This window comes from Meles meles, chromosome 3 (genome assembly GCF_922984935.1).
Source record: "Meles meles chromosome 3, mMelMel3.1 paternal haplotype, whole genome shotgun sequence".
NCBI classification, from domain to species: Eukaryota; Metazoa; Chordata; class Mammalia; order Carnivora; family Mustelidae; genus Meles; species Meles meles.
The window spans coordinates 3871114-3886622 of NC_060068.1; the positions used below are offsets into that span (position 1 = coordinate 3871114).

At 61.0% G+C, this 15509-nt stretch overlaps 2 protein-coding genes across 6 annotated transcripts in view; one reads left to right on the forward strand and one right to left on the reverse strand.

Annotated features, from left to right (window-relative positions):
* Positions 1-325: 325 nt before the first annotated feature.
* Positions 326-4624, reverse strand: JMJD4 (jumonji domain containing 4). 4 transcript variants are annotated; one of them, XM_045998857.1, is made up of 6 exons: positions 4298-4624; positions 4047-4212; positions 2279-2404; positions 1752-1860; positions 1088-1234; positions 326-708 (listed from the first exon to the last, which is right to left on the reverse strand). In XM_045998857.1, the coding sequence occupies exons 1-6, from the start codon at positions 4560-4562 to the stop codon at positions 406-408; spliced, it is 1116 nt and encodes a 371-aa protein (XP_045854813.1). In that variant the 5' UTR covers positions 4563-4624; the 3' UTR covers positions 326-405. The 4 variants fall into 4 exon arrangements, with proteins under 4 accessions (XP_045854813.1, XP_045854812.1, XP_045854809.1 ...); XM_045998856.1 differs by having other exon boundaries at positions 1752-1983; XM_045998853.1 differs by having other exon boundaries at positions 1752-2031.
* Positions 4625-4716: 92 nt separating this feature from the next.
* The window catches only part of SNAP47 (synaptosome associated protein 47), a 46855-nt gene continuing 36062 nt past the window's right edge, over positions 4717-15509 (forward strand). For both annotated transcript variants that reach the window (XM_045998858.1, XM_045998859.1), the window contains exons 1-2: positions 4717-4964; positions 10425-10960. In XM_045998858.1, coding sequence (XP_045854814.1) covers positions 10476-10960 — 485 coding nt within the window. In that variant the 5' untranslated portion in view covers positions 4717-4964; positions 10425-10475. The remainder of the gene's footprint in view (positions 4965-10424; positions 10961-15509) is intronic.

The window sequence follows — 15509 nt, forward strand, 5'->3', positions numbered from 1 at the left end:
ACACTGCTGTCCATGGGAGGCCTGTGGGCTTGGACGCTGGTCGTTGCTGAGGAAAGCCTGAGGCCGTCAGGAATCCAGCCACATGCTGCCCCCACGTCTGGGTCCCCAGGCACTCTTGGGGCCTCCTGGCCGCAGATCTCCCTTCACAGGGCCTCCACACCCACCCCTCACTGGATCCCGAGCACTCGGCCCTGCCGAGACTCTGCACAGGCACCAGGGTCCCAGGATGCCGACAGCCAGCCAGGAAAAGAGCATGCCCTTAAAGAGCAGGAGCCACAGCTGGGACACCTGAGGCCACGAGGGTCCATGGGAAGGTGACAGGTCCCATGGCGCACAGCACACAAAACTTATTTCTGGAAGGGACTGTGGTACGGACGGCCTGCCTTCCAGGCCAAGCCTCATGCACTAGAGAGACGCAGTGCTGGCCACGACCTCCTCCAGCTGCTGCAGGAGCTCCTCCGGCTGCGGGGAGGACATGCCAGTGTCCACTTTCTGGAAGTCGGGGTGGGCCACCACAGATGCCAGCACCTCCGTGATCCGGCTGACATCAAACGCAGCCTGATGGGGGCCCAGCCCGGAGCCGGCACCGCCCTCCATGGCACCAGAGTCTGTCCCTTCCGCCAGGAGGAGGAGCCTCCGCTCAGCGATGACCTTGAGAAAGTGGTAAAATTCTTCAAAGTTGATTCCAGTGCAGGACTTCATGATGACCTGGCCAGAGAGGAGGAGCGGTGACTCACAGCTTGCCCACAGCTCTAGACAAGGGTCTATGGATGATGGGCAGGGCCCAGAGCTTCCTGGGAGCCAGCTGGAGATGGGTCTCAGTCCTGCAGCCTGGAAGCCCAGTGTCCCGCCTCAGGATCAGACCGACCTTCACGGGCAGGACAGTAGCTACCATGTCCCCAAGACCACAGCTCTGGCCTCATAGACCAAGTCCTGCTCTGAGAACGCAGGCTGCCCCATGCCCTCCGCCATTGCAGACCTATTCACAGTGAGCCCCACCGGTCAGCCCCCGTGGCAGCCCCAGCCCCGGCCCTGCCACGGCCCTGCAGAGCCCCCCCCCATTGCCCCTCCCACCCGGCTCGCCTACCTGGCAGTGATGGTGCCAGTCTGGCATAGTTTCCCTCCACTGGCTGACCTCCTGCTGCACGGCCCGGAGCTCTTGCTGCAGGAAGTGCCACATATTGGCCAGGTTACAGCCGTTGACCCAGTTGTGGTTGATGGAGATGGTGTCCTCCTGTAAGGGGCGGGGCGAGGTGTCCCCATGAGCCCACAGCAGACGGTCCCCAGCCCCTGTCCCAAGGTCCCCACAGTCCCCTCAGCAGGGAAGGGCTGCTCCTACCTCCCAGGAGATAGGAGCTGTCTTCTGAGTACACAGCTAACCAGGAGCAGGACTCCCCTGGGAGCCGGGGAAACTCCGGGTGTACAGGGACCCACTGCAGCCCAGGGAACAAAGACGGGGGTGGGGAAGAAACGGGCTGATGGCCCTTCTCTGGCGTCTGTGCAGACCCGTGCCCAGACCCTCCCAGGGGGCAGTCGGCCCACTGTGGGATCAGGAGGGGTACCCTAGCCTCCTCTCTGTGGAAGGCACCTAAGAACGTGTCAAGGGTGAGCAGTGCTGCCAGGCAGGCTGAGGGACAGATGGATGGAGAGATGGGTCCTCCGGGGCCCCAGGGTGGCCCCCAACCTGTTTGGGCCACGTCACAGGCGCATGCGGTGGGTTGTGTATACACGGCGGGGTGTGCCCACCCTACCAGGTTGTGGACTTGGTGGTGCCAGCCACTGGGCACGAAGACCATCTCGCCTGCCTCCTGCGTGAGCTCCAGGGCCGGGCTGCAGTGCCCACGCCTGGGGTACTGGTGGCTGTCGAGGAGTGCGGGTGAGGTCACGTCATAGGGCAGGCCTCCATGGCGATCCCGCAGGGCTTCTTCCTGCCCCGGAGGGAAGAAGAGCCACTTTTTCCTCCCACAGATGTTGGCAGACCAGCTGAAGGAGCGGAAGATGTCGGCATGGAACGGCGACCTGTGGAAGCTCCTGTTGGCATCTGGTGAACCACAACTGGTCTGGCTCTTCAGGAAGACGGCCGCGGACACAGGCCCCTAGCTCACACCTCCCCCATCTGAGAGTCCCAGGGCAAAGTGCGCACGGAGACTGGGCACCCCGGGCAGCCTCCCCAGGGCCCAGGCATCTCTGAGGCCCTGACAGAGCGGACTGGGTTGGGGAGAGTGTATGTGGGACACGGGTGAGGCGCAGAAAGGGGATCGGGAGAGGACACACGTACCAGGAACCTGCAGGCCCCATGTAGACAAAGCGGTAGTCGTCCACGTCTAGGGCATCCCAGTACTCGTTGAGCCAGTCAGACGAGAAGTACACGGGCAGGGTGAACACATCCTCCACCGAGGAGTCCCTGCAGGGAGTGTCATGAGCCTCTGGCGGCAACAGCCCCCTTCTGGCACCTGTGCCATGAGTCCGTGAGACAGCCAGAGGTCTGGACAGGCACGAAGGACCCCGAGCCGCCTTCTGCAACCAGTGTCCACACTAAGGCTGACCACCTGCACTCCTCCAGCCACCACGCGACCACAGCCCCAAGTGACCGCACCTAAGCGCCGTCCTGAGAACAAAGCCCCGTCATGAGCAGATGAAACAGCGTTGGGGGCAGTGATGCCGCTTAGGTGACCCATGCAGGCAGCCCCGAAATTGTTCCAGCCCCCTCTCGGACCAAGTCCAGAACCTCTGGGCTCTAAGGACCTCATCTGTATCCCGCTGCTCTCCAGGACCCGGGGCCTCACCCACGCTCTCACCCCGCCTGTGACCTCGAGTCCGCAGAGCATAGGCACGACCACTGGCCCATGTCCGCTGAGGTCCCTCTCCCCTACCCCACAGCCGCCCACTCCTCCTGGTCCAAAAGCCTGCCCCACCACCAAAACAACGGTCCCTCAGGGGAGTCACTGGCCCAGCCCAGGCAGAGTGCACCTCTCCCAGCAACACATGGAGCAAGCTTCCAGAGTAGCTCACACACCGCTCACCGTCAGAGGCCACGATCAGGAAGCGCCCGCAGAGCACCCAACCACTTGTTCCCTCTGCCACCATGCCTTTGCCACCGTCAGACTCCCATGGAGCCCTCAAAGCCTTGCTCAGATATCACGTGCCCTCGGGCCAGCTCTGTCTTCCTGACCTCCCTCTACTGCTTATTCCAGGGTTTCCGAGAAAATACGTGATATTAGTCCAAACGGACCCCCCAGCAACAGGCAAGTCTCCAGAACAAGTGTGTCCCGTGTAATACCCAGAACTCACTCACTACCTAACTGAAGCCCACACCCACCGTGCCGGAGCGCTGGGTCCAGGAGTCCTAGGGGCCGCTGGGTCAGGATCCCTGGGGGCCTCGGCCAGGGCCTGGGTGTCTTTGATCCCCCCCCCCCCCCCCCCCCCCCCCGCCAGCTCTCCCTGCCAGACGACACGCAGCGAGGCAGGGAGCATCTGGGGCACGACGGGCCGAGATGCACCTTTGCACGGGTCTTGGGAGCCCAAGGAGCCTTGATTTTCACGTCGGGAAAACCCGGATTCAGTCGCCGACTGGCTTACACAGAACCGACTGAGCGGGCACTGTGTCTGCTGGGTATGAGCTCTGTCCCAGCGCACCCGGGGCAGCTCCCCAACGGAAGAAGGCTCCCAGAAGGTCTCTGCTAGTGGGTGAGGAGGACGCTGTGCACGCCGGGCCCAGCCTTGCTGAACCGAGACAGGGGAGCAAGAGGGTGCAAGACGGGAGGGGGTGCGGGAGCCAGCGAAAGCCGAACCCGGCCCAGCGGCGGCAGCAGCACCGCGGCCGGAAGGGCCGAGCCCAGCGCGGCCCCCGGAGGGCTAAGGCTTGCACGGGTGAGTCCAGCACCAGAATACAAGGGCGGCACCGGCCTCAGCCACCTGGGCTCCCCACCAACCCCGCCGCAGCGTGGCCAGCCCCATGGGGCCGGAGCCCAAGGGGCACGCAGGGGAAGGGCCCGCCACCCTGGGTGGGGGAGGGGTGGGACACGCGCCACCCCCGCGCCCCTCACCTGCACAGGTGCCAGTCCTTGAGGTACAGGCAGCCCCGCGGGGACGAGTAGCCGCTCTCGATGTGCTCCGCCCAGTAGCGCAGGTAGTCGCGCAGCAGCATATGCTCCTTGGGGTGCGCGTTGTACTCCTGCCGCCCGCAGTCGGCCACCGGCACCACGGCGTCCCCTGCGACACCCACAGGCGGTGACGCCCGAGGCCCGCGCGCGCCGAGCCCCGCGGCCCCCGCCCAGCCCCCGGCCCGCGCCCGCACCGTAGGTCCGTAGCAGGTGCTGGAAGTCTGGCCGCCCGCCCGGCGTCACCCAGCACCGCCGGGCGCCCCAGGCCTCGGTGAAGGCGCACGAGAAGACGCACGGCACGTTGGGGAGCAGGTAGCGCTTGAGGAAGTCGGCGTACGAGAAGGAGGCGGGGCTCGCGATGAAGTCCACGCGGCCCGGGGGCGCGCCTGCCCCGCCCCCCGGCTGCCCCCGCAGGCGTCGGAAGTGGCTCTCGGCGAACGCGCGCGTCTCCCGGTCCATCCCCGGCCCGGCCCGGCCCGGCCCGGCCCCGCCTCAGGCCCCCACCCCCGCTGCCCGGCCCTTTAAACCGGGAGGCGGCGCGGAAGTACTTGCTACAACTACTTCCGGAGCAGACGCCTCCGTGCCCGCCGGGGCGAAAACCGCGCGGCACAGGCTCTCGGAGACTGAGGTCGGCCCGGCGCGAGCGAGCGGAATCAAGAGAACGCTGCCACAGTTCCCGCCCGAGGACGAATCTCGGTGCGCCGGACTCTGGGCGCACGCGCAGAGCAGCCTGCGCCCCCCCCCCCCCGTTTTGCGCAGGCGCGGCAGCGGCCCACAGTGCTTCTGGAGCTAGGGGTCTGTCCGGCGTCCCACGGCTCCGGAGCCGAGTTTCGCGGTTTGCGCACCTTCGCGGTGACACAGGTAAGCCGCGCCCCCAGTCCGCGGTCGGGCCCGGGCCGCAGTCCTTCCGGTCCTCCCCGGCTTAGTCCCGCCCGCTGCTGCTGCCGCGATGAGAACTCCGGTTCTGACCGAGGGGCAAAGGTGGGGTCCGGGGGGCGGTGGGGGCCGGAGCAGGGTGGCGGGGCCCGGAGGGGGACGGTGGGGGCCCGGAGGGGGCGTGGGCGCCCTGAGGAGACGCTGGGGGCCTGGGGGGACAGTGGGGGACCTAGAGGGATATTGGGGTCGGGGATTGTGGAGACCTGTAGGAGATGCTTGGGGCCCAAGGGGTGGTGGAGTCCTGCAGTGGGTGGCGAGGGAATGCAACGTGAGGATTTGAGGCTGCCCGTCAGGACGGAAGTGGGGGCGACAGGTCGGGGTCTGAGCTGCTAGAGGAAACGTGTGAGCGCCAGGCTGGCCAGGAAGAGCGCAGGCTCCCTGCTCTGGGAGCTCGCAGGTGGCACATACACGGAGCGGGTGCCGGAGGGTACAGAGCTGGGCAGAGCCTCCCGGCCTCCTAGCTGGTCAGGTGCGGGAAGGAACCGCCAGGGCCGCTCATCCCCTGATGGAGGGGCAGGTGCACCTGTGCCGTCTTGAATGCAGTGAGAGGGGCCTGACTCAGCCCTGCAGCTGCGCGTTTGCAGCTCTGAGTTGGTGGCCGCGCCTCGAGAAGTCCGGGTGCCATCGTAGTCATTCCTGAACAGAGGGGACATGCGGAGTGACAGGGCCGGGTGGGTGGGGTGGGTGCCGCCCCTCTGTCGAATGAGGAAGATGCCGCCCTGTTTACCTTTGCAGGGGAGAGAAGGGAGGTCTCCCCAGGTGGGACTCTGAGCTTCGGTGAGGGCTGGAGGGGGGACTCTGGCCACGTTTCCTGACGCTGACCCCGAAGGAGAGCAGGGCGGACCGCGGATCGGGAAAGGCAGAGGAGAGGGGTTGGGAGGGGATGAGTGTGGGAGCGTCTGCGTCCTGAACGGAGCTGAGCACACCAGCGAGGTGGGCAGATGGGCAGCACGGAGCGTGTGATCCCGTGTGTGCTGAGCCGCCTGCCCCCGTGGCCTTGCTGTGCCTGGTGTGGTGCACGTGTGGGGTTCCTCACGGGGCCACTGTGAGCGTGGAGTCAGGGAGAACGTGCGGGGCGGTCATTGCGGGGAGGACCCCCTGGTCCCATGCACACCGGACTCCTCAACACGTTTTGAGATGCAGCTCTCTTTACCGGCACCCCTTCATTGCTTCCTGTGTGAAGTGTCTCCTCTCCCACCGCACACACACACGCAGTCTCTGAAGTTTGTGTGTGTGAGCGTCTGCTCTTTCTAGGCTTTTGTAAAGGAAGAGACCACGCACTGTCCACATCTTGCTGCACATTGACTGCATGCCCCTTGATTTTTGGATTGCAGTTGTGAATGCAGATTATGGGAGGCAGTCGGGAAAATGTGGGAAGCAGTGTTTGCTGTTGTCCGAAGATTGAGAAAACGTGAGGAAAGTGTGTGTCTCGGGAGACGTAGGAAATTGAGATAGGTGTTGCCTGGAAAGAATCCCGGGATTCTGACTCCTTGAAGCTCGGGTCTGAAACCAAGTTTTCTACAAAGGGTAAGGCTTTGGGCAAGAATTCCATGTGCTCCCCAAGATCGTTGGCACAGCTGAGCCAGGAGCCAGGCTAGGACATGGGACACCGTGTTCCGTGCTGTGCTTCCTCTCGTCCACACGGTGGCCCTCTGGTGCTGGAGCTCGGGCTGCAGGGCCAGCTGTGTCCCTGAAGGCCCCCGGCACCTTCTGGGAACCAAAGAGACGTCCTTTCTTGGGCCCCACTCGGACCTACTGAGTCAGAGCGTGGGGGCGGGCAGGACGCTGCTTGGAGCCCTGACGGGGCCCAGCCATGCACTGTGCCCACAGCCGGAGGGGACAGTCATGTTAGCACGTGGCCAAGAACGCAGCAGAAGTAGGGGCAGGTCCTCGTTCTCCTTTCCGAGGGTGAGAAGGATGGTGCACGCCATGGGAGTAGGCCATGTTGTGCCCTGAGATCCCCCAGCAGCTCATGTGAACCTCCCAGGTCAAGAGTGGGAGCAGGAGATGGAGGTAATGGAAAAGGTGGCCGCAGACGCCGGAGACACTGCTCCCACTGTTCTGCCTCCAGGCCGCCTTGTGTTCAGGAGGCCCTGGAACAGGCGTGAGACGTCACTGGTTCTGTCCCTCTGGAAACTGACTAAATATAGGGTGTTTACTTGGTGCCGAGGCCCACTCCAGGCCACAGACCGGGCACCGGGCTGAACGACATCCACATTCAACAGTACATCGTATGGAGGGCCGGGCCCCATTCACATGCTTGCTCACGCCTTGCCATGAGTGTCCTTGGGGTGCTGTCCCGGGGTCTTCCCATCCTCGTTCAGCTCCATCCCAGGGTCCGCTCAGGGTGACGTGGGCTCTGGGCTGAAGAGGTGAGGACCAGACAAGGCCTCTGGGAACATAGCATAGATCAGACACCCAGGTTAGCAGGAGGGAGGAGGAAGGCCAGTTGAGGTGGATACAGTCGCTGTTTCCATGTGTTTACCTGCTACTCACGATGGGCTGGCCTTGTGCCCACGGCACCCTCCTCCTCATGTTAGCCTTGTCCGGCGTGTAAACGGAGCCTATCAGCACGTAAGCTCCTGGGAGCTCTGGCAGGTGCCGTATGGTTGGTGGAGGGTCTGTTACCAGGGAAAGGGAGCCCTTGGCGGTGGCCATGGGCAGGAGAGGGGAGGGGGCTGCTGGAGGCCCCGGGGCTGGGGTTGGGAGACCAGGGAGGAAGCATGCTATCGGACAGAGGTGGGCAGTACATTTGGCCACCTGGAGGCCTGGGCAGAGCAACCCATCCAGGGGGAGGTACCTGGCGGTGGGAGCCACAATGGGCATCTCTGGGAGGAACGGTGACTGGAGAGGGCTGGGGGAGGTGGGGAGGGGCCCCTGATCTGCCCTAAGGTGGAGAGCTTAGGGAGTCTGTGCTAACTGAGGAGAGGGTCTAGGACAGGGAGGACAAGCGCGGTGGCCCCTGTGTGGTGAGTGAGGACAGACACAGCCCTGTGTCTGCCGTCTCCGGCTGCCCCTGCTGTACAATGCCAGAGCCGTGCTCTTGCCACAGGGACCATGGGCTCACAAAGCCTAAGGCACTCCCTGTCTGGCTTTGGAGAAGTGGTATGGCCAGGGGTGGGAAGGAAGGATGGAGAGGTAGTTGTTGCTGGAAGGGAACGGGATCGAGGGCACAAGAGCAGGGCACTGCTTCCCACCCTCAGTACTGGGGAACAGGGGCCCCGCAGAACACCGGGGGTAGGTGTGACAGGTGAGCTGGCGGCTGAGGGAGAGCGAGGGCATAGGATTGTTGTTCTTGCCCGGCCGTGCCTTTCTTCTTGTTTACTTGTCTGTAAGCCTATGGTAGAAAGCACGCTGGCCATGGCTTCTCCCTGTGCTTCTTCTGGAATCGCCAGGCCTGACTGCTGTCCCCACAGCACTCACACGCGGTGCGCAGTCTGTCTGAAGAGTGGCTCGGGCGGAGCAGGGGACATAGTGACAGGTCCTCCATTCCTCCTGCTCACGGCTCATTCCTGTCTCCTTGTCCTTGGTCTTTGAACTCTGGCGGATTTCAGAGCTGGTGGTGTTCCTCAGTCTTCAGTCATTTTGGTGGAGGGCAAACAGGCCCAGAGGGGGAAGGAACGTCCCGCAGACCCTGCAGTGCCCTACCCCGTCACTGGAGTTGGCGCTCAGGAGTCCCCAGGACACAGGCTTTTGTTGGGAGGGACTCAGCGTCCATACCGCAGCAAGCTCGTCAACACGGACGGTGCTGAACAACACAGGTCCTCACTCTTTCTGGGTGAGAGATGGTGTGTGGTGTTTGGGTGGCTGAGTGGCAGGAGGGTCCCTTCGGCCAGGAGGACCAGGGCCAGACCGGCTCCAGGTGCTGACCGGTCCAGCCAGCATGGTCCCGGGTGGGGCCCCAGCACCTGGCCTCCGACCTTGGTCTTGGTCTGGGAAACACCAAAACTCTGGTGGGTATCCCCTGTTTCTGAGAATAGAGGCCTTTCCACCCGCTTCAGTCCACGTGACAGTGGCGGCCCCATGGCACCAGGGTGCTGGTGGGGACCTGGCGGGTCTGGGCTGATGGGCCCCCAGGCGGGCCGCACCCTGTAGTCTGTGTTCGTTCCAGTGTCAGGTGGATGTCCCTCTTGCTGGGGACAGACGTCTGAGCAGCACACATTTGTTCTCTGGTTCCCTCTGGCCAGCGAGAGACGAGGTCCCAGAGGAGAGGCAGCCACGCCGTGTCTCTGCCCCATAGGCTTTAAAGACTCGTGTGCGAGCTCTCTGGAAGGTGACTTGGTGTTGGGCCTTTACTGGCCCCTCCCAGAGCCTTCCTGAGGTCCCATGGGGCTTGCTATCTGGTGGATGCGTCGCCCACTCCCCCGGCACTTGGTTCTATGTAATTAGGAAGCTCCCTGCGACACAAGCTCTTTTCTCATCTTGCCCATCCTTTGTTGCCTGATGGAGCATCACGGAGCAGTCTGGGTCCTGCTACAGTGTAACTCCATGAAGGAGCTGATTGGGTTTCTTGGACGCTGAGCTGCAGCAGCCAGGGACCATGTTAGTGTTGGCTCCGTGGGGCCTAGAGCCCACGGCCAGGATTCAGAGATTCCCTGAGGCCCTGGCCACACTGTGAAGGCCACGTTTCTCAGTATCGTAAGAGGTGGCGACAGTGATTTGTTCTCCCATGTTTACAAGTGAGGCCATTCCAAGACTGTGTGTGCTCGTGGCAGTGGGAGGCCGGGGGTTGGGAGACAGGCCCCAGACAACTGGACCTCAGGCCACAAGGGCGGTGCACGAGGCACTCCCAAGCCTAGCTGTGGCCAGGTCCTCATCATGTACTTGCAGTGTGACCTTGCAGAGGTTGTCCTTCTCCCGGCTTTGTGGGTGCTCTCTGGTCAGCGAGAGGGCACACACGGTGCTCTGGAAGGTTGTCTCACATCCGTCATGCCTGACTGTAGACTTCGTCAGCAGACGCCAACTGTAGGTACGAACAGCGCACCTTCACTGCTCACGGTCGTGTAAAAGCACAAACAGGTGTATACCTGGAGCTAGATGACAGCACAGAACACGGTGAAATTTGTGGGCGACGCAGAAGGAGAAGGTCTGCCCATGGGACGGTTTCCTTACGATGAAGACTTCAAAAGGAGACTGTTGGTGTGGGAACGCGTGAGGAGTATGTGTTGGTGGGTCGTCACGGCAGAAGTGCTGTTCTTGGGAAGGGTCTGGCAGTCGCATCGAGCCGTTGACCCTGGCTTGGGTGGGGTGGGCTCCATCCTGCCTGTACTGGGGTGATGGGGGTCCCCAGTGTCCTCAGCACCCTGAGCTGTCCTATTGTCTGCGGTCCAGGTGTGCTGACACGCGCTCGCCTCACCCCTCCACTAACCTGTCCCTCTCCTCCAGAGGCAGAGTGGCTGTGGCCGTGGCTGTGGGACGGACCAGCCTGGGAGCCAGATGAGCAGAGAGATCTGCGTGCACTCCTGGCCTTGCTCCTACTACTTAGAACCGGAGAAGCGATGGGTTTCTGGAAAGCTTTCGTTAACATCTCACTCCCTGAGATTTGCAGCTGATAAAACCGGGGAGGCCCTGGTCAGCTTCCCCCTGTCCAGTGTGATTGAGATCAAGAAGGAGGCTTCTCACTTTGTCTTCAGTTCCATCACTGTTCTGGAGAAGGACCACACCAAGCACTGGTTCAGCTCCTTGCAGCCCAGCCGGAATGTGGTCTTCAGCATCATTGAGCATTTCTGGAGAGAGTTGCTGCTGTCTCCGGCGGAAGTGCCGGTGCCTGCGACCAAGGGGAAGCAGCTGACAGGTCTGATGGCCTGTTCCCAGAAGCGCCTGGAAGAGACAGCCCGCGTCCTCCACCATCAGGGCGAGCAGCTAGACAGCATCACCAGGGGCCTGGAGAAGATGGACTCTGACCTGGATGTGGCTGACAGGTACTGGGGTGCTTCGGACACAGGGATCACACCCCTGCCGTGTGTGGTTACAGTGGGGGGGCGTCGGCCTGGTGCAGAGCTCCAGCTTCATGGGAAGAAGGGGTATGTCTCATTTCATCCCATGGGGAAAACTGGCCGAGAGGCCAGGTCACGCCCACAAGGTGTGCTGTTCTGCATAGCCCTGTAGCCACAGGGTTTGAGCTGAGGCTCTGGCTCCAGGAGCTGCGACTTTTGCTGCCACGACAGCCACTCGCAAACCAGGGACCCCCTCCACTCTTTCAAACATCAGGGTCCCCAAGGGGCTGTTGTTTATGTGAGTGTGTATGCTAGTCCTGCCGTGTTTTTGTAAAAACTGAGACATTGAAGAATAATGAGCTGTTCATTTGAAAAGCGTGATAATGACCCCACGACCTCGTGGCATAAGTACCTTTGTCCACGAAGACTAGCTTTGTTAGAGCAGACACATTTAGTGGGAAGAGTGGCGCCGTCAGGATTCCACATCTCCTTCCAGAAGGACTTTGTCAGACACGGCCGGGCCTCCCGCTTGCTTCGGCAGCCTGCCTCCCATGTGCTCCTGTGTCCCAGGGCTGCAGGTGTTCTCTGCACATACAGGACAGTGAGAGCAGAAGGCTGAGTGGCGCCTGGTGCCACTGTGAAGAAACAGACCTCAGAGGGTCCCGGAGAGCCCAGTTTGTCCAGCATGGCACTGACCCTAAGCTGCGTTCTGTGTGAGAGGCACTTAGTGCTTATGAGGGCTGCCTGAAAGGTCCAACCGGGTGGCCACCTCTCGCTATGGGCCTGAGCATAGGCACCGAGCCTCACGTCAGGGCTGCACAGCCCCACGTGACCCCACTTTGCACTTAAGCATCTGTGGCTCTTTCGGGATATTCTTTCCTGAGTGCCTACTTGGTAAAGGGCTAGCGCTGCAGGGGACGGGGCCCCCGATCTTACCCTTGGGAGGGGTGCCTGTGGTGGCCGAGGTGGGAGGTCCTCAGGTTTCTCTGAGTTTCTATCCTGGGAACATAGCTGGGCAGTTTCTACCCTTCTGTGCCATCGTGGGGCCAGGGACATCATGGGACTGAGTGGTGCGCTGGAGTGACGTAGGTCACTTCCAGGCCTAGTCTCTGAATGCCTCCCACCCCACCTCCCGTCCATCTTCCCTCACCTCTGGCCTCATGCAGAGAACCTACTCTGGGACTCTGGCCTGAGCTCGACTGCAGTGGCCACATGGCCTTGCGGAGCTGGCCAGACAGCCTTCCGGAGCCAGTCAATCCCAGCGCTCCGCTAGAGGGCTACGTCGGCATTGAGCAGTGAAAATCGAGGGAAGAAGACCGCACCAGCTGAGGGTAGTGAATCAGCGCTGTCACACACTGCTGGTGGCTTCCCTTTCCGAGAGCAATCTGCCGGTTTAGAAGTGTTCTTTGAACAAAAGGCAAAGTGAGAAGATGGACCTGAGGAGAGGAGAAGATGCTTGTAACATGCACTCATGTTCCCACCCAGGGATGTATACCCAGCTAGGCAGAGAGCTCACAGGACAGAATTCAGTAGAGAGATGGCTTGAGGCTGTTGACTGAGGGCTGGCTGCTGTCGCAGAGATCCACCGATCCTGGGGCTGCTTCCCCACACAAGGTGCAGAGGAAGGTCAGCGTCCTGGGCAGGTCGTGGGCTGCGCTCTGGCTCACGGCCCAGGGCCCCATGTTGGCTCCATGGCTGCATCAGAAGCTGCTGGCAGCATTCTACCGAGCCACTGGGAAGGGGCACAGGGAGGGCCAGGGCCCATGGCCTTGTCTTTAAGCAGGTGAGCCCAGCCCACAAAAGGGAGGTACTGGCACCCCAGTAAGTAGAGAAAGGTAGATTAAACCAACTCGTGTGGGTGTGGGATAACACCGACAGCGGGACAGGGTGTGGGTCGGGATGAGAAGTCTCGTGTCACCATCACTGACAGGACTTGGCTCGGCCACCGGCAGGACCTACAAAGCCGAAGGTGCACAGACCCCACGACCAAGCCCCACTTATGTGCAGGGGCACACTGTGCCAAGGCAGCTGTAGTCATTCGGCCCTCAAGGGGATGCAGTGATGAGTCGCGACTCCGCAGTGTTTGGATGGAGGTCAGCCAGAGCTACCAGCCGAGGAAGAGTTCTTGAGACGCCTGCAGCGCATGGTGGTCGTTTGATCAAAGCCTGGGCGTGGGACCTGTGGGCGGAGAGAGCTGCTGCCACCTGCTGCCATCTGCTGCCAGGGGTTACGATGAGCAGAGGGTTCTATACTTCGTAAGGACAAGGGAAGTTCCAGAAGGGTCTTTGTCTGCTAAGGAAGACACAGGATACCGGAGTCCTTGCTTTGTCAAGCCAAGGTGGTTCTCCTTGTAACAAGGGAGCTTCCTGGAGGAGCAGGATAGCCTGCCTGCCTCAGGGGTTTGCCAGCGGGCTGCAGATTAGAAGGATAGTTAATTTCGCCTGCTTGTCCTTCTGCCTTTGTTTCCCACATCACTACGACTCAGACGCAGTGCGCAGATTACTGTGGAACTGCACAGACCACTTGGGTCCACCCCAAAGCCGGGTTATAAAACAAAACCAAATTGCACGTAGACGTGGACAGCGGAGCACCACTTTAGGAGTTTTCAAATGGGCAAAGTAGCAAGATGGGGAAAATGCAGGGAGCACTGACTTGCAGATCCCGAGCGGGAGGGGTGTGCACAGGCCACACGTGCCACAGCTCCACGGAGAGCTCCCACAGAGCTGCCCAAGGGCTCTCCTTGTAGGGGCCTCCTGGCTTGTGGGGGCCTCCTGGCTCGTGGGGGTTGTTGGCTCAGGTGTTCGGTGAGCTTGAGACGTGTTCTGCCTTTCCCTTTTAAAGTGTGTTACTTCTGGAACTCTCGTCGTCTGATTATTGGCCATCCTGTTTTGATCTTTGATAGCGTTCACATTCTCTCCTTGTCTTTTTGTTCTACTATTTTTTGAGTTTTGTCTTCCTCTTGCCCTTCCATTTTTGTGATCTTTTTAGTTTCTAAGATTTATTTATTCCTCAAGTGTTCCTTTTTGGATAGACTGTTTTTGGGGCTGCTGTTTTCTTTATCTCTTGGGATTTTCTGGATAGCCTTTTGCAGGAAGGGGCTGGGGTGTGTGTCACAGCTTGGGCGAGGCCTCTGCTCCCATTTCCTGCTTTCAGCTCAGCACGCCCCCTTCAGTGGTGACCAGACGGAGGTAGGGCCTAGCAGCACCAGTGGGTGATGTTGGCGATCCACGTGCGCTCTTGTTAAGTGAACTTCAGTCTGTTGGGTTTCAAGGCCCAACTTCACACCTGTTTTCAGAGATCCCTGGTATTCTGTCTCTTTCTACATAGAGGGTTCCGCAGCAGGCATAACTAGATCCTGGGGTGGTGGGGCCAGATGCTGGCCCTTGTCCACTGAAGACAAGTGGGATGATCACCATAATGGACACCAGAACCAGAGCCATGATCAGAATGGTCTGACTCCCAGACATCTGTGCCCCTGGAGGAGAAGTAGACGGGCAGTCAACCCGGTTCTTCGTGGGCTAGGCCGAGTGAGCAAGCCTGTGATTTGAATGAAAAAGTGGTGCTGGCCCCTGAATCAGCTCCCAGACTTGAAGACCGAGTTTGCAGGTCTGAAACCCCTTGAATGAGGGGGAAGCTGGAACGACCCCAGTTTGCTGCTAGAGGTTTACATCTGTGGTCTTCCTCCCAGCCTTCTCCCACGGAAATTGTGGCATCAAACCAGGGTGGCTATGCATTGGGGAGCAGGAAGCCGTCAGACTTTTCAGGACCCTTGGACGCTGATTCTAGCAGACCAGTCAGAGTAGGGGCTGCCAGGGGTTACGGGATCAGTGGAGTTTTGGCTCAGGTCCGCCTCACAGGCTCACAGTGGGCCTAGTAGGCCCAGACCTATCCCAGGGCTATTTTCCCAGTCCTGGAACACATCATTGAGCCACTGGCAGAATCACACACGGGTTCCCTGACCTGTGTGGTGAGGGCTTTTCTGCTGGCCAAGGCCAAGCGGGAGCCTCTGGATGGCCTAGAAGACTAAACCCTTCTTGGAGGGATTTTGGAGGTCCATGCCCCCAGTGAGGACTGGAAGGGTGGGTGGACGGGGAGCCCTGCATCACTGGCACTGGGCTCACGCACCCAACGTGCAGAACCAGGAGGGGCTGTCTTCAGCTTACACATGGCACTCTAACTCCAGCCGCTGCTCAGGTGCTTACGTGGATGAACACAGCCTCTGGAACCTGCTGTGCGGTGGTCCATCTGGCAAACGCTATCTTTCCATGCTGCCAGGGAGGACCAGCAGACCGACGTGCTTTCAGCCATCATCCCAGCTTGGGGATTGCAGCTCTGCAGCCCTGGGTCCTGCTGAATATCACAGGGCCCCGACTGCCTTTCCCATCCCAGGACAGCATGCTGGCCTACTACCTAGGGGATCCCGCGTGGGCCGGGTCAAGTGAGTAAGAAGTAGCAGCTACTCTGCGTGCAGTGGAAAGATGTCGACAGAAGTTAGGGACTTTCCTCCTCGTGGAAGTTTCTAGGGAGCCAGTGG